Source organism: Lissotriton helveticus, chromosome 10 (assembly GCF_964261635.1).
Source record: "Lissotriton helveticus chromosome 10, aLisHel1.1, whole genome shotgun sequence".
Classification (NCBI taxonomy): Eukaryota; Metazoa; Chordata; class Amphibia; order Caudata; family Salamandridae; genus Lissotriton; species Lissotriton helveticus.
The window spans coordinates 595780441-595804009 of record NC_136071.1 but is presented as its reverse complement, the minus strand read 5'-3'; the positions used below and the strand labels follow the sequence as shown (position 1 = coordinate 595804009).

The 23569-nt window shown below is 47.9% G+C and overlaps 1 protein-coding gene across 1 annotated transcript in view; it reads right to left on the bottom strand.

Moving 5' to 3' along the window:
• PTX4 (pentraxin 4) overlaps positions 1 to 14893 on the bottom strand; it is a 105880-nt gene extending 90987 nt beyond the window's left edge. Inside the window, exon 1 of the mRNA XM_078663120.1 lies at positions 14622 to 14893. Coding sequence (XP_078519246.1) covers positions 14622 to 14759 — 138 coding nt within the window. The 5' untranslated portion in view covers positions 14760 to 14893. The remainder of the gene's footprint in view (positions 1 to 14621) is intronic.
• Between the last annotated feature and the right edge of the window lie 8676 nt (positions 14894 to 23569).

Genomic DNA, 23569 nt, shown 5'->3' with positions numbered 1-23569 from the left:
CAGTTTATCAGCCTGTTCATGGTCATGATGTCACCAAAGACCACAGCATAACCAATAGAAGCAGCCTGTGCAGGACTTCAGTTGTCAGTCCGTGCAGGGACTCAACTACCGGCAACTAATCATGTCTGAAAACTGCAAGGAGCCAGAAGTCATTCCAGAGCATTGTGAGAGGTTGGCCTGGCATATAATGTCCACTATTCTAGTGGGCAACTTGCACCAGTCCAAACGACCCTTATTGATGGTAGGTTTAAAGTCAATCTTATAGAAAGCTATCCTAGTGGTAGTTGTGGAGAGCAGCCTTCAGGCCAAGACTTAGAGGCGAGTTAAGCAAATTTTTTACCAGTCAATAATCTCTTGAATGAACAAATGAAACTACACCACACAAGGTATATATCAAATATATATGTATTTATTCTACACACAACGCCTCTGGACTCTTTATGAGGTCAGAGGTAAAAGTTCAATACAAGGAACTTGATTAGCATACGATAAGTTGCACAGTATACGTTATGCCCTAGGGGCCTCACAAACCATATACTAAAATAGTGGTATAAGAACCACGTGAGGGTTAGAAATCAGGCCTAGGGCCTGTATAACTGCTGGGGCAACCAGGAACCACCCAAGGTAGGGATGCAGGAGACCCAGGGGGGACGCGTGCAGTGTCTAAACACACAAATCACCATTGACTTTCTATGGGGAACAAACAAGTTACAATTTTAAAGATTAAGGGCACTTAGAGGTGAACTACGATGGAACCCTTCTAGACTTAGACACTTCGAGAGTCAATACCCACGGGAGCACCAGAGTACTCGTGTTTCCTCACCCATGGAAGCCAGATGCATAGGTGTCTTTTGGTGTCGGGTTTGGTCGTTGATTCCAATGGAGAGCTGCGAAGAAATGCTGCAGGCAACCAGAGGAAAAGTGTCCGGGTGGATCCAAGGGTGGATCGGAGATGTGAAGAGCCTGAAAGCAGAGGGGACAGAGTCTGGGTCACTAGCTAATGACCAGGATGGCGACAGGAAGATGCCAGACGATGTTGGGTGTGTTCAGGTGATAGAGGTGAAGCTAGACTCTTCAGCCACAAGGACCAGAAGGCGTCGATGACAACCAGGAGCTGGATTCGAGCTGTCCCACAAAGGATTTTGAGTGCTGCAGCATCAGAATCCGGATTGGACCCAACAAGCCTTGGCAACAGCAACCCACACAAGATGACAAGATTGGCTTCGGTTCAGACCAGCAAGATCTGGGGGACTCCTCCTTTGAAGGGGAGTCAGAGCACATCTGGAGCAACCAGGAAAGTTTAACAAACAAAGGACTGGCCTTCGTGGGGACTCACTAGCCAACTGACTAGGAACCGTGAAGGAGCCTCGAGCTGCGGTGAAGAAAGGGGACTCACGGGTCACTCGTGGAGTGCTGGCCTCTTTACTTTGGTGCAAAAGGTGCTCGGGGAAGGGGCTTCAAATACCCCAATGCACAACTTTGGGAAACCTTGGGAAGTAGGTGCAGTCGCAAAAATGCAGTATGTCCAGGAGTTCCGGTCCCACGTCTCTCGTGTCAGCTACAGGTCTCCTCTCTACTGGGAACTCGTGTCAGCTTCAGAGATGTCAGGAAGTCCATGTCCTGTGTCACAGATTCTACGGGATCCGGCGGGAGCCTCAATAATGCAGACTAGCAATGATGCTTCTTTGGTGTCTGTTTGAACAGGGAGGTCACTCCTTGACCACAAGGGAGATTCTTCGGTCTTTCAGTCGAAATGAAATGTCGAAGGTCCAGGATTTCTTCTTCAGAGGTTTGTCTAGGGTAATCTAAAGTCCTAGGGACTGGGTTCCTATACTTATACTAAGCTTTGGGGGTTGGACTAACTCTAGGGTCCCACCTATGGGAGGACCTGGGGAGGGGGTGGTTACACCACTTCCCCTTTGTCCAGTTTCGCGTCAGAGCTGGGGCAGAGTGCCCCAGCAACCGGTTTGAACTGGGAAATGCATGGAGCACCTAGTGTGCCCCAGGCAGTGTCTGAAAAGCATTCACTGAATGCAACCCACCCTGCCACTACACTAAAGCCTGTCAGTGGAGGTGCCAGCATCTCCCTGGACAGGAAACCTACTGTCCAGGCCTCCCCTGCCGGAGTTTTGTCCAGCAGCAGGAGGGCAGACGTGTCTGTGGCAGCAGCATTATTTTGTGATGCTGGGGCTCCGTTTAACTTAAACCGGGTATACCAGTGTGTACATGTCTTCTCCCTCTAGAAGGGTCGAATGCTACCCTCGCCGCCAGAACTGGCGGGGGTAGTATTCCAAAGTGTTTGACACCAAACATGACATGTTTTGATAAAGCCAAACCAAAGTTAGCATTAACCATGAGGATTATAATGCACTGAAGAGTATGTGATATGGCTATATCATAGAACAGCTATAAGGAGATATTTCCGAAAGCTGCAGAGGGGCTCAGCTCATGCTAGGGCACCCTCTCACACAAAACCAAGCACTCTTCCTCCAGGATTGTCAAGGCCTGCCATAGGAGTGACTCATAGGTTAATATGTGTCTATATGTAAAGGTAGATATAGGTATACTATATCTAAGTAAGGGGTGCTTACACCACCTTACCCAGGCAGCAAGTGCAGACCTGTGGTGCCATTTTGGAAGGCTAACCAGGGGTGGTACAATACATGCTTCAGCCCCTGGTAGGCCTCTGGGGTACCTATGCCCTGGGTACTTAATGTACCATATACAGGGACTCACAAAGGGGACCCAGTAGCCAATCTGGTATGTACCTAAAGTACATGTAATCAATGTTATAGAGAAAGCAGGTAGACTGGGGCCCTGAATAGTAGGGTCCCAGTCCAACTAAGTCGAAAACCAGCAAAACACCAGGCAAAAAGCGGGGGTAACCATGCAGTAAGATTCCACCTTCCTACAAGCACACCTACAGTTCTGCTAGCCAGTGGCGCAACAAAAGCCCCTCATAACCCCCACATTGTGGGAGGGGCTCCTCATGTACTTTGAAGGGGGGGGCCTCAAGTTTCATTATGCCACTGCTGCTAGCTGGCGCACCGTCTCTCAGAGAGGAAGTGGCAAATGTGTACTGAAAAAGAAGCTGTGCTGCTGCCCTAAGGACTTATCCACAGCATGTGGTAAGAAATGTAAAATTGAGAGTAAAAAGGCTCAGTACAATTCCGTCAAGGAGTGAGAACTGCACGTGCTCTAATCACACTAATATCTCTTACCCTGAGCGGGCGGACCACCTAGATCCTTGGGGGACTGGCGGAGATAGCGGATAGAGACACAGCACTGCCTGACAACGGCCATGGACACAAAATTATATTCAAGGCCACTGGAATTTTGTGCTTGTGCGGCGATTTTTGCATAATTATAGATTTGCTGCAATTGCCACATAATCTATCATATGACGCATAATCTGCGGATTTTAACAAAAAAATTGTTTGCAGCTCAAATGGTTCAAAAGTTACTGAAAATGGAGTGACAAGTGTTGGAGCGTGCTGGAAGGTACTTTGCAAACCTGGACTGGTCACCTTTCTGTTGCTTATTGCTATATTTGGGCACTAAACTGGTACTAATGAGGTGCAACCAATGCCCAGACAGTGTTTCCAAGTTTAAAAATGACTAAATAATGAAGCAATACTATTACAAAATCTGCCGCGTTATGCCTCATGATTTGCCTTTTCTTGCCACATAATTTACTCAAACCTGCAGCATAATTTGGCCCTCTCCTGCTGCATAATTCTAGTGGCCCTGATTATATTTTGATTGTAGAAATGTGTAGTATGGCATTCTAGTGTGCAATAAAGTACTTTCTTTCATGAAAGATAAGCACTGGGTTGGACATTCATTTATTGCGCTTTCGTATGATTGTTGAGCTCTGAGCTTGAGCATCCTCACACCACCACCCTGAGAAGTCTGTGCCTTCTCAGTCACAAGTGCTGTAGGAGAATTACTTGGCCCAATCGGCAGAGCCTTGGAAGGGCAGACCCCAAGCATCAGAGCAGCTGCGGTCCGTGCAGGTAACAGTGGCGCGGCGGTGGGGCCGGGTAAGGGGGGATTTTGAGGGACGGTGCCGAGGGAAAATTAATTATTTATTTAATTATCCCTCAGCATCCGTCCCTCGAAATCCCCCCTTACCAGGCCCCATTGCCTCACCGTTGTTACCCGCACAGACCGCGGCTGCATCAGAGGCTAATGACCTCAAATCCAATGCTTAATTTGTAAATAAATAAGTGCCAGGGCCCTCGTCAGGAGACCATTGGGGAAACAACCTTTACAACGAAACTTTTACAACGAACTACCATTACAACGCAACTTTTACAACGCAAACTATTACAACGCATTGCTCTGGGGGGCGCTCTAGGATAGGGAATAGGTTAATTTACTATCCAATAACCTTACCTACTATCCACGGGGACTGGAGTTGGAATAGTAAATTAAACTATTCACTATCCAGCGCCTAAAAGCATTATGCGTTGTAATGGTATGCTTTGTAAAACTTGCGATGTAAAGGTAGGCGCTGTAAAAGTATGCGTTGTAACGTCATACATCCGACCATTGCAGCTTGCACCCCACATTGCCCCTGCATGCTGCCAGTGATAGTAACAACAAAACTACTAACCATCACACTCCTACACGTGTGACAATTCAGACTATTCAAGGCCCCTAAAGCTGTAAAAAAAAAAGGGCTTGGGAGGCAGGTAATAGTCATTTTTAATGTATATTGAATTAATAATTGACTGTTGTTGTGGTCATCTGAGCCAGCGCCACCTTGTGGAAGACTGTCACATGGGCCGGAGTCGACAATTAAGTGCAGTTAAGTGCAGTGCCGAGCACCGGAAACCACCGGCTAAAATTAAGCATGGAAAGGAAGATCAGAAGTTCCTGCTTGCACCGTGGCCACCAGATTAGACTCTAGCAGCTCTTCTGGTGGGTTTAATTCCCGTTAATCTAAGTTTGAATTTTCCTATTTAAGCTAGCATGAAAATTTAATTTCTTCAGCTAGTTGCTTACTCAATTAGAAGGTCAGATGACAATAATTAAATTACCCAGATTTCTTTCAACTGATAAACTACTGAGAATGTGAAATATGATCTAAAATTAAAACATTATATTTGCAGAGGAATTTCCCACGTGCTTTAGGGATTCTTTCCTTTAAAAAAAAAAATAGTCTTTGAGGTTCCACTAAATATTTAAGTCAAAAACCAATCCGAATCTTTCCGAGAATAATTAAATTACCCAAAATCTTCTTTCAGCTAATAAACTGCTGAGAATGTGAAATGAGATCTAAAATAAAATCATTACATTCATAGAGGAATAACTTTAGCAACAACGGAGAAAGAGTGGGTGACGAAGTAGATGTCTGATTTCAAGACGTGAGAAACTGACTAGATAGGAATAATGGAATAAACGACCATCAAGGAGTGATACACAGAGAGTGAGTGGGGAAATAATAGGAGATAAGGAGGGATGTGGGGAAGAGTGAAAGGAGACACGATGAAGGGAAGTGGTAAGTGGAGGAGAGAGGAGCAGAGCTGAGGTGAGGGATCAGAGAGAAAGAGGCAGGCATTAAAGAGAAACTGCGAGGAATAAGGGGGAGGCAGGGGAAAGAAAAAAGACAACATGCATTCGAGGAAGACAGGAGGGAAGAAAAGTATGAATGCGTGGAAGAAGAGAGAAATGAGAGGGGGAGCAAAGAAATGAATGAAAGAGTGAAGGGAGAAATTAAAGGTAGAAGTGAGAGAGAATGCAGACAGGAAGATTATTGCTAGAGAAAAGAAGCAGTGAGAAGAATGGGTAGAGAAGGACCGGATAGAAAAAAAGACAAGAAAAGAAAGATGGAAGAAAATGAGAGAATGTAAGTCTGGTTTATAAAAAATGTAACGGAGGGGGAGAATTAGGAGGGAGTGAGGGATCGCCGATGAGAAAGATGGGGGAGTGATTGAGGTGATCGAATTGCAAGGCAGAGAGGAAATCTGCAAACTACATTTGGCCAGGTTCTAGGGAAACAAATATTCATCAAAAATGAGAAGGAAACTAATCTTCATCCAGTGGGAAAACAAAAAAAAAAACAGCTGCCAAGTATATTAGTTCTGGGCAGGAGCTTAGACAATGCTCTAATAGTTACTCGAATCCGCACAGAGCACATATTTGTATAATCCTTGAATGTAGTAACAGGATTTGCGCTCTCTGAATAAGTTATCAAAGTTTACTGTGCCAGCCTCCTCGTGAACAGGCTAGAGCCAGAGGGAAAGCGGCGTATGCATATGAACAGACCATCTGCTATGAAGGCCTGCTGCATTCTACTTACATAGGGTTCCTCTGAATTCAGTATAAACATATACAGCCACATGCATCATTGTAGGATTTTGCGATTCCTAAATTGCGAAAATTAAGAAATCGCAATTTAGGAATTGCAATATCCTATGCATCAAGAAATCTCAAAAGTTTTTGCGATTTCTTAATTTTCTGTACTTGTGATTCCTTAATTGCGAATCGCAATTAAGGAATGGCATTACATTGATTCCTATGGGCCTAGAGGCCCATAGGAATCAATGGGAAGGCATTAACTTTTTGCGATTTTCATTTTGCGAATCGCAATTTGTTAATGCATTTCAAGGGTGCTGAGGGGGGTCCAAAGGACCCCCCCTGCACCCTTGAAATGTTTTTTTAAGTGCAAGTTTCACACACACATGTCCAAAGGACATGTGTGTGTGTAACATGACACTTTCAAAAATGCTTTTTTGAGCATTTTTGAAAGATTTTGCAAATTAACACGAGGGTCAACCTCGTGTTAATTTGCTCCTCCTATTTGCGAATTCGCATTTTTTTAAACATTCATGCATTGCATTTAAGGAATCGCAAAAATGCGATTCCTTAAATGCAATCACATTTTTAGAAATCGCAAAAAATTGTGATTTTTGAAAAATTGTTCAATACATCCCAAAAAGTGATTTTGGAATCGCAAACGGACGAATTTTCCGATTCGCACCGTTTGCGACTCCAAAATCGCTTGATGCATGTGCCCCATAATGCTTTGGACATTGGATTGCATTTCTAGGTCTGTTGGTTCTGTGGACTAATTGCTGCACTCCAGGTATCTGCGTTTGACCTCCTGGTCACAGGCGCACAAAGCTTGTCATATTCCCAGTTTGATAAAAGGAGAACCTTGAGGTCGGGAACAGTAAACACCTGTTCTTCGGTGCCAAAGTACCTCAAGGGGTCAACGGGTACTTTACAAATACACAATATGTTCTATGTCCAGCATACAAAACCATGTAAAGTCTACCAATGCCATGTAAAATTATAGATAAGAACTGTGAATAAGGTGGGTGTTTTTCTCTGAAGGGTTCGGAGGGGCATCAGATACACAGCTCGAGTTGTCTATGATGTTGTCTATGATGTCACTCGGAACCCATATTTAGGAGGGCTCTTTTTCATCCCTCCTTTCACCCTTGTTGTGTTACCTCCAAATTATTAGAGTCACATCTGGTAGATTTCCTAAGCCCCAAAGGGAAATTGCAGCCTTTTCAGAGAAAAGGAACCCTGGCAGGTGCTTCTTTATTCTCCCCTACTGAATTATGATAATTTAGAAAAGGCCGCTAGAAATCGAGGGAAAACTGTCGTGAATCTCTCCTCTGTGCAGGGCCGTTTCTAGGTGTTGTGCCACCCTAGGCAAGAATTGAAAAATGACGCCCCCTCTCTTTTTCTACCATCACTCTCTCCCCCGTCATCCAGGCTAGAAGAATAAATGCATTAGATATAAAAGAAGTTGTATTAACTTTGCAAACATGTGTACACATTTTTATACTGTAACCACTGTCAGAAGTGCAGTCAGAGCTTACAACATTTACTTAGTTAGAGCACTCACCCTAAAAATAAAGGCTTTCAATTAAGGAACCATAAATACAAGTTTGAACAGTATGAACATATGGACAACATATTACCTTAACTGCAGGCAGTGCCCTTCCCTGATCCATATTGTGGTACTGCAAACTGGCAGCAAAAGGGTTTGTACAGCAGGGGGTTGGGCCTCCTTGTCCCAAGGACAAAACACACATGAAAACGTGTTGCCCTTGACCCCAAACAATATGTCCTGGCCGTCTGGCTAAAGGAACTCCACATCCCTGATTGTATTTCGTTTTTAAATTTCTCTCTTCTAGCTTCAATGGTGTTTTGGGTTCTTTCTCTTAATCCAACGATACCTTCCTTGCCTTTATTTTAGCAAAGTCTTTAAGGTAAGGGGTCCTCTGCTCTTCTTTAAGGCACACTCTCTTCGCGCTTCCTTGACCCCCTCTCCCGTGTCCTACTACTCCTCCACATGCCTGCCAAGTATCACGCATGGGGTGTGACACTAACGCATTTCAGTGTGGTGATCCGCATCACTGCACTGAAATGCATTGTCACACATTGTTAATCATGCCAGTCTGAAACTGGCTGCGCGGTGGTGCCAGCGCGCGCCACCGGTGCCTATAGCATATTATGTGCCTTGGCTCTGTGTTGCTTCCCACAGACTTGCGTTGCCAGCATCACTCTGGCTCGGAGTGGCTCCGTAAGTTAATAGTTAAAGAGATCTGACTGTTCAGCTCTGGAGTCAGTGCTACATCAATGTTATTATCTACCTACCCTGCTGGCAATACCCTTGATAGTTCATTCTTGTGCCACAGGCATGATTTTCTTCTGAGCTACCACCTGTCTGCCCTGTTACCGCTGAGAACTGACTGTACATCACATAGCAGTCTGTCTTGACTTCTTCTCACTGACTGTAAGCTGTGTTAGTAGCTGCTCGCACCTGGGTCAGGTGATTGATTGTGAGAGCCACTGTGGTGCTTGCCAACGTAACTTCTCAGTGCGCCAAGTGAGTATCAGAGTCAGCAGAGCTTGTAGTGTAGCTCTGTGTGACAAACTGCGAGTCGGGTGATGGTACCACCAGCAGGGTTTAGCAGGTAGTGGGTGGCATGCAGGACCAGGGGGGCGCACTGCTCTCAGTAATACAGCTTGTAGATTATGATGTGACTCGTTTTAGAGGTCCTTGTTGCTCAAATGGGTGTCATTTATTTCTGTAATTTATACATTTTTCTTGTTTTCATTGCTAGACTTTGCTCGAGAGAAAGTGCTACTCATATTCGTTGAAATGTCACTCATAATTACAATGAATTCAGGAAATGTCACACACATAGCAATCTGAAACCTTGGCAGCTATGACTGAGCCACCAGCCTCGCTCACATGGATTCCAGCATCACATCACCTCACCTCACTCAGTCACAGGCGGGCCGGAGGCCTGGACATGGGGCCGCCACACAGGTCTTATGATCTTTAGCCTGCTGCATGACCTGCTGCAACAAACAGACCCGCCCCGCCCGCGCCACCAACCAAACCTCACTCAGACACCCCCGTCACCGCACACCTCACAGTGCTGGCTGCTAGTGCTACTCAGCTCTCACTCTGTCACTCAGTGTTTTTAGCCAGTCCGTCTGTGACCGTGAGGATGAGCTATTAGCAGGCCTGAGCGCCGACGGTAACAACATTACAGTATTACATTTAGATTGCATCGATCGACCGATTCCGAATCCGATCCAAAATATATATTTATATTTCTTTTCGTAGCCAGCGGCCTTCGCAGACTGCGCTGACTCACTGCACTGTGCCACTGCTCAAGTCACGTATGTGACGTCCCCACGAGATAATGATTGATTCACTCACAGGCAGCCACCTCATTTTCATTTACAACATTAGCAGGCCTGAGTAACTGAACAACATTATTTATTACATTTAGTCTCTAGTCTTAGATTGCAATCATTGAGTCATGTACGTCCCCACGAGATAATGATTCACTCACAGGCCGCCGGCTCCGCCTCATGTTCATTTACAACGCCGGCCTAAGTGTCAGTGAACAACATTATTTATTACATTTAAGATTGCTATCATTGCATCGATCGATCCGATTCCGATCCGAAATTATATATATTTATTTTCACAGCCAGCGGCCTTCGCAGACTGACTGCGCTGACTAGTCTCTGACTCACTCACCGGGCGATGCTGCAGTGCTCAAGTCGGACTCGTCTCGGAGACAGTAAAAAAAGAGGGCCGTGGGCCGGGAGTCGGGACCGGGCAGGCTGGCCTGGCAGCTGCAGTATTAATTGCCGCCAGGCCAACACTACACACAGACACACAGTCGTCCCCCGCGCACGCCGAGAGAGATCGATGGTGGCACTGGTGCGCCATGCGCGTCACCGTCACTGGGCTGCCCTCCCTGGCTGAAGCATTGCTCACGGATTGGCCCAAAATGTTGCCCAGGGCCGTCATTGGTAGCGCTGTCCAGCGCTACAAGATTGACGGCCCTGGGGACCCACACTTACACTAGTGTGTGCCGCGCCTCCAAACACGCCACTAATCTAGGGTGTGAGCTCGGCTGTCTGCTCTAACTGCGCAAGTAAAAAGTTACATCACGTCACTCATAACTTAGCTAGCAGCAGGTGCGCCGCTTGCACAGACACAGTGCACTCTCCACTGCATGATTTTTGCCAATTGCCACAACACAATGCGCCCTCACCATTTTGCCGCCCTAGGCGGCCGCCTAGTTCTGCCTAATGGCAGAAACGGCCCTGCCTCTGTGGGTGGTACAGAGAGGCCCTCCCCATCCCTTATATTAGTAAACACACTTAATAATTGGTACTTTACACTCTGTCATTATTTATTACTCCTCTTCAAAACACGTTTATTAAAACAACTGTAAGTACTATAACAATTCAGCTAGACGATGGTTAGATACACCTCAATCATATTTCATCACGCACTCCCATCCATTTAACTCTTTCAAGGCTCGTTCAATAACAAATATACTCTCTTTTTCATAAGAGAGAATAGTATGGACTCTCATGGTTACCTCCTCGTGCCTGTCACCTGTGGCAGCAAAACACACAAGATGATGGACAGAATGTTGCTCTATGGCACAACATTCACCCCAGTCACAGATCTGGGTTTAATCCATCGTTATTTTGCTCACCAAGCCACCCCAGTTCAGACATGGCCATATGCAAATCAGTCTTGACCCTGTGCCTCATGGGAACAGTCCAGCCCGAACTGCCAAGCCATGTCTTCCCTGGACCGTAATCAAGCATCCTAGGACCAGTTTCTCGCTATCAGCCGTCGTCAGCCAGGATACTTTACTCCAGTTGCTTAGTGAGCAAGGGACCCAGGACCCACGTCTGGGCATACCCTTCCCACATAGGGTGAACAGCAAAACACACAAGATGATGGACGGAATGTTGCACAATGCCAAAACATTCTCCCCCAGTCACAGATCTGGGTTTAATCCATTGTTATGTTGCTCACCAAGCCACCCCAGTTCAGACATGGCCATATGCAAATCAGTCTTGACCCTGTGCCTCATGGGAACGGTCCAGCCCGAACTGCCAAGCCATGTCTTCCCTGGACACCTGTCACCTGTGTCAGTCCATCTTCCTAACATGGTAGGCACGTGTTCTACTACAATGCTGTCTGCTTTATGTCCACGCGGTATGCCCCTGGCCATACAGATGAGTTATAGACGCGTCTCCCACACTGGCTACTCCTCTGTTATTACACATCTATTCTTCTGCGAATCACAGAAGCTCAGCCATCAGCCACCCACTTGGAAACAGGACTGATTTCTAGGTTCTGGGTGACAATGTGTAACTTTCGTTTTTTTGAGGTTACAGTTTAGCCCTTATTGGCACCAGCACACATTTTAGTCCCTGGATGTAGGCCTGCTTGCCAGAGGCAGAATATAGATGAAGCCGAGTCTATTTACGCTTGAAATAAATACCAGGCAGGGCACAGTATGAATCGAGTCCAGTCTATTTACACTTGAAATAAATACCAGGCAGGGAGGGATGCCCTCGTGAAGCAAGCTGTGAATATAAATATACTGAGGCCCTTATTTTATCACACTCGAGGGTGGCCCTGCTGCCTTGGGTGTGAGGTCACCCCAGTGATCAATGGCAGGCCGCATTGCTCTTCCCCTCACGAGCAGCCATCTCTTGCAGGAAGGTCTGCCCAGCACATACAATGCCAACCCACCCCTCATCCTGCATCCAGCGGGCACAGCACGGAGCAGAGTGCGGTCCAACCCATGGCAAAAGAGCTCTCTGGGTGCATCTTGCACTCACTTCCATCAACTTCAGCACCTGAAGAGTTGTACAAAGCCTTGCGTTGTGCTGTAATTGCCGTTGTATAGCACTTCCTAACCTCGGCCTATGAGGTGCTGAGAAGCTTTGGAGAAAATAACACACTACACCTTGCACACAGTATCTATGTGTATTCCAGTAGTAGGGCACCAGAGAGCACGCACAGTGTGCTTCCACTCTGACTAACTGTGCACCCTAGAATCGAGGTACTGAGACATCTACAGAACCCGAACAGTGCACGCGGATCCCAGTACTGGGACACCCACAGAACCCTAACAATGAATACGCATCCCAGCACAGAGACATCCACAGAACGCTAACAGTGCACGGCTGCACGCGCATCCCAGTACTGAGACACCCACAGAACCCTAACGATGCAGTCACAACCCAGTACTGAGACATGCACAGAAGTCTCACAGTGCACGAGCATCCCAGTACTGAGACATGCACAGAACTCTCACAGTGCACGAGCATCCCAGTACTGAGACATGCACAGAACTCTCACAGTGCACGAGCATCCCAGTACTGAGACATGCACAGAAGTCTCACAGTGCACGAGCATCCCAGTACTGAGACATGCACAGAAGTCTCACAGTGCACGAGCATCCCAGTACTGAGACATGCACAGAACTCTCACAGTGCACACGCATCCCAGTACGCACAGAACTCTGAGTGCACGCACATCCCAGTACTGAGACATGCCCAGAGCTCTCACAGTGCACGAACATCCCAGTACTGAGACATGCACAGAGCTCTCACAGTGAATGCTCATCCCAGTACTGAGACATGCACATAACTCATACAATGCACGCTCATCCCAGTACTGAGACATGCACGGAGCTCTCACAGTGCACGAGCATCCCAGTACTGAGACATGCACAGAACTCTCACAGTGCACGCGCATCCCAGTACTGAGACATGCGCAGAGCTCTCGCAGTGCACGAGCATCCCAGTACTGAGACATGCACAGAACTCTCACAATGCACACGCATCCCAGTACTGAGAAATGCACAGAGCTCTCACGGTGCACGAGCATCCCAGTACTGAGACATGCACAGAAGTCTCACAGAGCACCTCTGTTCGGACTGACAGCAACTGCTGGAATCCCAGTACAACAGACGCAGCGGCCTTATTCATTAGTTTGGGTCAATGCTTTCCAGTTGGGGACTGAAGCAAGTCTCGCGTTTCAGTAAGTCAGTCCAGAGGGTTAACATGCCTCCTGCACAGGCAGCTCTGTTCCACCTGCAGGTTCGCCCTTCTTTCAGTCCTGGAAAAGCAGACTCACCTTTGGCTTTTCATCCATCCGCACTTAACAAAATAAGTACCATTAGACACAGCAGTGATAGCCCGTTCTTAATGGCCGCAATGTAGATTACTGTACCAGCGCCGTTTGGCCGGGGCACCCCAAGAGATTTTATAAATCACTGTATTCAAAGGGACAAAGTCACTTCCGATCATGCTTTCGGGTCTCTGGGTGTAAAAAGAGCTTAAACTGGCAATAGTTCAGTGTGTTCAGCTCATGCCAGTATGCAGGTGATCGGAACTCATTGCAGTGGGGCATTTTTATAAAAGAGGAGGTGTAACCTCATAAATTTACCTTCACTGGGGCACCAATCTAAAATTAACCTTCATTCAGACTCCCACGTATTCCCACAGGAACCAACCCGTGCGAAAAAACGGCCCTTGCACCTTAGGACTTGTGGCACAAATGCCATTGTACTGAACAAAGATCCTGCTTGATCTGTCGGTGCAAAGATCATTTTGTGAAACTGGCTGCACCCTTGAAATGTTTTTATAATATCGGGGAGTGAGAAAGCGGCTCCAGGTAAACTCCCGAAGCAGTCCCATCTACCTGAGAGCCACTGGCCTGTACTACAATCTAGAAAAATGAAAGGCGTGGAGCACCATTAAGAACGGGCTATCACTGCTGTGTCTAATGGTACTTATTTTGTTAAGTGCGGATGGATGAAAAGCCAAAGATGAGTCTGCTTTTCCAGGACTGAAAGAAGGGCGAACCTGCAGGTGGAACAGAGCTGCCTGTGCAGGAGGCACGTTAACCCTCTGGACTGACTTACTGGTTGCACCGGTTGGTTTTACCGCCACCCAGCCGCCACTAACAGAACAATATATCTTTTCAATTAAAAAATAGCCTAAGCAAGACCCCGCTGGCGCTGCACCCATTAACAAAAAGTCCCGTTTAACTGCCACGCCATTTCGAAACCACGTGCTTTGGAATGGAATATTTAGGTCCAGAAGGGCCCAGTCAGCCATGCTGTCGGGATCATAACTATCGTTGTTGCACCTGAGCCCGTGGCACGTGTGTTTGAGGGGCCCACTACAGCACAGCCAGGGGCCAGTGGTCTATTTTAGTTCCCATGACACTCGTTCTACTGCATTGCACCGCCAAGGCCTGCGCCTAACGGGACACTCTCTTCACGCAGCGCTGCGAGCCTCACCTGCTCCTCCAGGCGCCTGAACCTCTCGAAGAAAGGTTTCCCCTGCTTCGGGCCGGCGTCCTGCTGGAGGCTGCTCTGCACGGCCAGGGCCAGCAGGGCCAGGGCCGCCGCCCCCGCTCCCTTCCTGCCGGGTCTCATCTTCAGCGGGCTCCACAGGTGGGACTGAGGCGGCCTGGACGGTCTGTGGACAGCTCTGTGGCGTCTGCAGTGTGGGGGGCCGTCACATTCCTTCTCTACCGGCCCCTGACTCTCTCCCGCACTAGCCGCAGTGTCTCAACGCCCCGTCTCCAGTCCTGCAATGCCTCTCTGTCACTCTTGACTGTCCCTATCCTTTCCTGGCCTCTCTATCGGAGCTCTTTGCCAGTTTAACTGAACTGCCCTGTGGTCGGTCTCTTCGTGTCTGTCAGCTCAGAGCATGACGTTTCTCTGTGGGACTCCTATCTCCAGACGCCCTGCCTCGCTCTGCCTGATTAATTGCCCCTCTCCCTTCAGCAGGTGCCCCTAGCTGCTTCTCTTGGCCCTCCCAACTCACTGCTGCCCCCTCTTCACCCTCTGTCTCTCTTTGCTCGCTCTGTCGCCCCCCGTCTCTGCTCTGTACACTCTCGCGTCTCTGCCACCTCACTTCTGATTGATTGCCACCCCTCTTTCTTAAGACGAGAAGCCGCGGTACCTCCCCGCTCAGTAACAGGAGGCACTCCCTCTCCCCTAAATAGATGAGATTTGCAGGCTTCCGACGCATTCCTTCACCAGCCGCCAATTATAGCCATGGGAACTTGACAGCAGAGCTGTCCAGGCGCCCCCGGGGTGGGTCAGTCAGACGGAGCGGGCCTCCAGCGCACAGCGGGCCTCCTCCCTCTCCCTGAGACTGCAGACCTGGGGGCGTGCGGCTGGACCACTACCTGCTCTTAAGATGGCGCTTTGGTCGCCAAACACCTCGTGCAGACTGAAAAGTGTTATGAATCGTTCCGCCTCTGCTAGGCCAACAGCTGCAATATCAATCACCAGTCCACCCTTCTTGAGTTCTGCGTTTTGCGCTGGCAAAGCCTTGACCAGTTAATATACAGGGGCTCTGGTGGGTTGGAGATTTGAGCTTGTGATGTTTACTCACACAGCATATTTTTTGGGTCACCAAATCTGGCGTAGTTTAAGTACAATGAGAAAACGTTTTATTTTTCCATCTGGGATATGGTATGAGGTGAAGGAATATCCAGGCGAGCAGCAGGGAAAACAAGCATTGAAAATGCAATAGGTCTCGCATTAGGAAAGTTTGACTTTTTTTATTTATGAGTTGGTTTTGAAAATAGCAAAATTAATACCTTTGTCAGGTGGATGTGGTGGTGGATGTGGTGGTGGATGCGATGGTGGTGGATGTGGTGGATGTGGCGGTGGATGTCATGGTGGATGTGATGGTGGATGCGGTGGATGTGGTGGTGGTGGATGCGGTGGTGGTGGTGGATGCGGTGGTGGATGTAGTGGTGGTGGGTGTGGTGGATGTGGTGGCGGTGGATGTGGCAGTGGATGTGGTGGTGGATGTGATGGATGTGGTGGTGGATGTGGTGATGGATGTGGTGGTGGATGTGGTGGTGGATGTGGTGGTGGATGTGGTGGTGGATGTGGTGGTGGTGGATGCGGTGGATGTGGTGGTGGATGTGGTGGGTGTGGTGGATGTGTTGGTGGATGTGGTGGTGGATGCGGTGGTGGATGCGGTGGATGTGGTGGTGGTGAATGTGGCGGTGGATATGTCGGTGATGGTGGATGTGGTGGTGGATGTGGTGGTGATGGTGGATGTGGTGGTGGTGGATGTGGTGGTGGTGAATGTGGTGGTGGATGCGGTGGTGGTGGTGGATGGTGTGGTGGTGGTGGTGGGTGTGATGGATGTGGTGGTGGTGGGTGTGGTGGTGGATGTGGTGGTGGTGGGTGTGGTGGTGGATGTGGTGATGGATGTGGTGGATGTGGTGGTGGATGTGGTGGTGGTGGATGCGGTGGATGTGGTGGTGGATGTGGTGGTGGATGTGGTGGTGGTGGGTGTGGTGGATGTGGTGGTGGATGTGGTGGTGGATGCGGTGGTGGATGCGGTGGCGGTGGGTGTGGTGGATGTGGTGGTGGATGTGGTGGTGGATGCGGTGGCGGATGCAATGGTGGATGCTGTGGATGTGGTGGTGGATGCGGTGGATGTGGTGGTGGTGGATGTGGTGGTGGTGGATGTGGCGGTGGATGTGGCGGTGATGGTGGATGTGGTGGTGGATGTGGTGGTGATGGTGGATGTGGTGGTGGATGTGGTGGTGGATGTGGTGGTGGTGGATGTGGTGGTGGTGGTGGATGCGGTGGTGGTGGTGGTGGATGGGGTGGTGGTGGATGGGGTGGTGGATGTAGTGGTGGTGGGTGTGATGGATGTGGTGGGTGTGGTGGTGGATGTGGTGATGGATGTGGTGGTGGATATGGTGGTGGATGTGGTGGTGGATGTGTTGGTGGATGTGTTGGTGGATGTGGTGGTGGATGTGGTGGTGATGCGGTGGTGGATGCGGTGGTGGATGTGGCGGTGGATGTGGAGGTGATGGTGGATGTGGTGGTGGATGTGGTGGTGGTGGGTGTGGTGGATGTGTTGGTGGATGTGGTGGTGGATGCGGTGGATGTGGTGGTGGTGGATGTGGTGGTGGTGGATGTGGCGGTGGATGTGGCGGTGATGGTGGATGTGGCGGTGGATGTGGCGGTGATGGTGGATGTGGTGGTGGATGTGGTGGTGGGTGTGGTGGTGATGGATGTGGTGGTGGATGTGGTGGATGTGGTGGTGGTGAATGTGGTGGTGGTGGTGGATGCGGTGGTGGTGGTGGATGGGGTGGTGGTGGATGGGGTGGTGGTGGATGTAGTGGTGGTGGGTGTGATGGATGTGGTGGCGGTGGGTGTGGTGGTGGATGTGGTGATGGATGTGGTGGTGGATGTGGTGGTGGATGCGGTGGATGTGGTGGTGGATGTGGAGGTGGATGTGGTGGTGGTGAATGTGGTGGTGGTGGTGGATGCGGTGGTGGTGGTGGTGGATGGGGTGGTGGTGGATGTAGTGGTGGTGGGTGTGATGGATGTGGTGGCGGTGGGTGTGGTGGTCGATGTGGTGATGGATGTGGTGGTGGATGTGGTGGTGATGGTGGATGTGGTGGTGGATGTGGTGGTGGATGTGGTGGATGTGGTGGTGGTGAATGTGGTGGTGGTGGTGGATGCGGTGGTGGTGGATGTAGTGGTGGTGGGTGTGATGGATGTGGTGGCGGTGGGTGTGGTGGTGGATGTGGTGATGGATGTGGTGGTGGATGTGGTGGTGGATGCGGTGGATGTGGTGGTGGATGTGGTGGTGGATGTGGTGGTGGTGGGTGTGGTGGATGTGTTGGTGGATGTGGTGGTGGATGTGGTGGTGGATGCAGTGGTGGATGCGGTGGATGTGGTGGTGGTGAATGTGGTGGTGGTGAATGTGGTGGTGGTGGATGTGGCGGTGATGGTGGATGTGGCGGTGGATGTGGTGGTGGATGTGGTGGTGATGGTGGATGTGGTGGTGGATGTGGTGGTGGATGTGGTGGTGGATGTGGTGGTGGTGGATGTGGTGGTGGTGGATGTGGTCGTGGTGGATGTGGTGGTGGATGTGGTGGTGGTGGATGTGGTGGTGGTGGTGGATGCGGTGGTGGTGGTGGATGGGGTGGTGGTAGATGGGGTGGTGGATGGGGTGGTGGTGGTGGTGGATGGGGTGGTGGTGGATGTAGTGGTGGTGGGTGTGATGGATGTGGTGGTGGTGGGTGTGGTGGTGGATGTGGTGATGGATGTGGTATTGGATGTGGTGGTGGATGTGGTGGATGTGGTGGTGGTGGATGCAGTGGATGTGGTGGTGGATGTGGTGGTGGTGGATGTGGTGGTGGATGTGGTGGTGGATGTGGTGGTGGATGTGGTGGTGGATGCGGTGGTGGATGCGGCGGTGGATGTGGTGGTGGATGCGGCGGTGGATGTGGTGGTGATGGTGGATGTGGTGGTGGATGTGGTGGATGTGGTGGTGGTGGATGTGGTGGTGGATGTGGTGGTGGTGGATGTGGTGGTGGATGCGGTGGTGGTGGTGGATGGGGTGGTGGTGGTGGATGTAGTGGTGGTGGGTGTGATGGATGTGGTGGTGGTGGGTGTGGTGGTGGATGTGGTGGTGGTGGATGCTGTGGATGTGGTGGTGAATGTGGTGGTGGATGTGGTGGTGGATGTGATGATGGATGTGGTGGGGGTGGATGCGGTGGATGCGGTGGATGTGGTGGTGGTGGATGTGGTGGTGGATGTGGATGTGGTGGTGGATGTGGATGTGGTGGTGGATGTGGATGTGGTGGTGGATGTGGTGGTGGATGCAGTGGATGTGGTGGTGGATGCGGTGGATGTGGTGGTGGAAGTGGTGGTGGATGTGGATGTGGTGGATGTGGATATAGCGCATACTTATGGCATGCCTAAAAAAAAGCAAGCTGGTTCTGAGACGCTGTGGGCTCAACGACAGATGAAATCAGCAGCATTCCTGGATTTCGTAAAGTTTGTCGGAGGGGAGGGGGGCCGTGGGCTTTGCAGCACTCATGAGGAGGTTTTATACATGTTGGTTATCCATTCGTTGTGGGCAAGAGATGGGGAGATTACCAGTGAGCGCATTCAATTAATGAAGAAGAAAAAAAAGAAAAGGAGACACGGCCGGCCGGTTGTGAAACTGAAAGCACGGCCGGCCGGCCGTTACATGATGGTTATCCATTCGTTGTGGGCAAGAGATGGGGAGATTACCAGTGAGCGCATTCCAAGGCTGTTTCCATACGCTTCATGTCCCCAACATTAATACTACAAGGCAGGCAAATAGTAGTTACTTAATGCAAGCATTCTAAGCATTCTGATTAGAGGAGTCAAGCTCAGGATGCCAGCAAGACATTGCATCACATTAAAAATGTATCTCTGACATCTTCCATGATCCGCAGGTTATGAGATTGAATCTCAGTAAGACTTATTTAGGCGTTCATGCTTCTGAGGTTGGGAAATTCAGTACAAATAAAATGATAACAGTAGAACCTGTGATTGATAGAACTTAGAAACGGCAAAACTATGATAAGAAGTGTTATAAAGCAAAGCAAGCAGATATCGTTATTATCAACATGCAGCGGATTAAAAAAAAAGAAAAGGAGACACGGCCGGCCGGCCGTGAAACTGAGAGCACGGCCGGCCGGCCGTGAAAAAGCCTTTGATGCAGCAGGGGGTAATTAGGGGAGGAGAATGGCTGGGCTGAGGCAGAGCGCCAAGCCTTTGATGCAGCAGAGGGAGGAGCGGGAAGAGCAGCTGGCGGCACTAAGCTGACGATTTGATGCTGTGCATGCGCATTTTAACTAATTGCGCTTGCGCATTGAGTTAAAAGTGCACATGCACTTCATCAAATCGCCAGTGAATCGCCAGTGTAGGTAAGCTCTGTTTAAGCCTCTATAGTCTCGCTCTGCTCAATGCGCATGCGCATTGACAGGCGAGACCTAAAAAGAATTAAGTGTGCTAAAAAAACACAAAGGGAGATCATTTCCCTAAATCTGTCTTCATAAAATAATATATTTTCCATGCGCTTTATTAGTGCAGAAGGTGAGTCCCAGGGCTTTTTAAGGGCACTTAAGCACTGATCTGTTCCATTATCCATTAAAATTTTTAGGTCTTGGCTCTAGACATGCTGTATCTACTTTGTGAGCTTCAGCCAGCCCATAGGATTACCATGTGCTGGCTCCCAAGTCACTCCATTATTCCTTTTTTAGGTTGAGGCTACCGTCGCACTGCGAAGCAGTGGGCGGAGCCGAAGATTCTATGACTTCTACAGTGGGGCTTGAACCTGCCCCTCTTCTTCATTGGCTGGCCTCGTAAATGCTGGCCAGCCATTGGAGGAGAGGGGCGTCACTCGGTTCTAGCCCCGGCTTGAGCAGATTCCGGGGCGTTTTTCTCTCTTTTTTTAAGCCCCGCCCCTTTTCTAGTGGTGGGCGTTACACCCTCCCTCTCGCCGAGGTCCCAGTCTGACCTAAACACGCCCCTCAATCCAAAAAATTATGGCTGTTTCTCCGAGCCATTTGTGAATAACCTCGGAGAAACATGGTGGTGTGGAGCGCTCCTCTCTTGCCTTCCGAGATCGTAAGGCAAGAGAGGAGCGCTCCACACCACCATATTTCTCCGAGATCATTCACAAGTGGCTCGGAGAAACGCTCGTCATTTTCGAGGGGGGGAGGGGTGTAAAAAGGTCCAGTTAAAACGGGAGAGTTCGATGTTGCCAGGTGGTCCTGATGGAGCAGGTTAATGAACAATATTTTGTTCAGGCTTGTGAAGTCAGACTTCCATAATGTTTAATAAAACTAATATGTTTGTTGCATGTTATTAAACCAACCTAGAATAAAATTGCATTCACAAACATGTGGGTTTAACATTATGTGCTCTATATTGCAGCAAGTATGTTTTAAAATTAATTAACTAACCTTGTTTTGTTTGTCTATTTGTCTTATCAATATTAATTGCGGCTGTTCAATTAATGGCATGTGCCTATTTCACAAACAGGAAAAGAAACCCTACTCGGCGCCTCGACCTATGATTTGAATTGAAAAATAAGGTAAGATTACTACAAAGAATGGATATATAATCAGTATGTGGACGTAGGCGGGATGTGAATAACGTCGATAATTTTGTTTTTAAACTCGGATGAGCCTCATATAGATGCACAAACTAACATAACAATGTAACGGGCATTTTATATTGTGGCCAAATAACGGAGCACGCCCTGACAGTTACTTCTCCGTATTTTACTTTAAATATTCACGTCCTCTATAAATAACTATATTACCGACATGCCATTTTTAAGGCATCTCTATTAGCTGTCAATTAATAAATGAAATAGTCTTAAACATGCAGATATACGGCACGGTTACACATATATAGGGAATCATGGGACTGAATATCTTATTGCTTTTAAATATATAAATATGATAATAATGCAACATATATAGAGTAGTAAGACAACGCCAACAGATATATGATTGCTGACTGTTCCCCTTCACCTTTTTTTCCTCTTCACACTACCTTGATCCGGTCACACATAAGAACAACCTTGGATGTATCAAGATTCAAGAGTATTTATGCACAATAGAATGGATTTAAACACTCACTTTGAGTGGTGACATTGGAAGAGGATAGGCTCGAGTGCTGTTGGGGCCACAATTACCATATGGATGGTAAGGCGGACTATTTTTAAAAAAAATCTTTGGTGCTTTACATGTGTTGTTATTTGAATAAATTAACTTGCCATGGCATTTACAATAATTTTTCCAATTCTGCAATCATAAGAATGGGCTACTTTAAAAATGGTCTAACTATAGTCCTCTTTGTACAATTGATTTACTTGTTGTGGCAAATGTCCAAATTGGTGTGGTACTGGCTTATTGGGCACAAATAATGTGAACCCATAAGAGACATCTCGAATGTCCTATAATCAAAGGTTATAAACTCTGATGCACTGATGTATTATAAATAAGAATGACACCAGTTTGCCCCCCAAAAAACGCCATTAATATGGATGTTACTCCCACAGAGCGAAAACACAATATATACAACCTCACAGCAAGCGCCTTTTGTCGCTATCATCTGTTGCGAGATTATAGCTTTACCTCTGAGGAGAGTGAATAAATAGGTGAGAATTTTTTTATATAATCACAGGTGCGGGTTGGCTAGCACCTGGTGGTGGGTAAACTGTCAAACTGATATGATCACTTTAAATGCAATCGTTCCCACACACCCCCTTGCCCCCTCAAATGATATGCCTGTTCTCTTGATCCTTTAAAATTGTATATATTATGGATCATTGTTCCATCGGCATGATCGTATGGTCTCTGGGAGACTCTATCCACCAGGGTGTCTTTGTATGCACAAATTTGTTTGATTTGGTTGTACTATATTTGCTATGAAAATAATCACATAAACATTGGGTTGACAAAGTCACGAGGGAGTTTGCATGTCAAATTGACAATTGCAATGCTAAATCAGATTGAAAATGAATATTATCTGATGGACATGTATAAATATCTTGGTTGCAGCCTTGAAAAAGCCCTGCGGGCGAAACGCGCATCGGCTGCTGTTTTTCCTCTTATGAACTTTGGATATTAAATACCAGATTTCAACCTAAGAAGATTCGTTTGGATACTCTTTTGAGAAGTGTTGGGATTTGGGAATTTATTGGATGTTGAGACTTCATGGACTTTTCTATATAATTTTTTTTTTTTACATCACTTGATTTGTTACAACAATATGGTGTGCTCGGATGCTGTGTGTATAAATGTTTGACCTAGGTTCATTTGAATACTAGGACGGATTGATACTTTGATGGGTAGGTGTCATACATCTTAGGAGCACCCCAGCCATAGTTGCTTTTTTCAATTCACTTTTGTTTATATCACATTTGGCTTAACTTATTGATGTACGGTGGAAAACAGCAAACCCATTTGTCTTCTTTGTTCTATGTATAATTTTGCTGAACCAGCACTCTACTAAATGCCATAACTATTATGTTATCAAAGTTCTAAGTTTAATTCTGATCTGTGTAGTGTCAATTTAACTGTTGGTCGTTTGGAAAGAAAAACAATAGTCTCTGATTTATTAACTATACTGTGACTTATTGTTTCGATCAATACAAGCAATACTTTAAAACAGAGACTGCTCTGGGCTAAATCTAAATCCCAATATGGCTTCTTTTGACGATAATAGAAATGCCCTCATGGATGATCTATTCAGTGCCAATTCCAGTTTCAGGTCCAACAATACGAGACCTACTGGTAGTGAGGGACTTAAACAAAAATTCCTACGTCTGGAGAGATTAAAAAAGCAGGAACTCTCCCGATGGTGGGATGCGAGTGTCCTTCGTAAATATATAGCTAAAGAACAAGTACCAAGAGGACTAC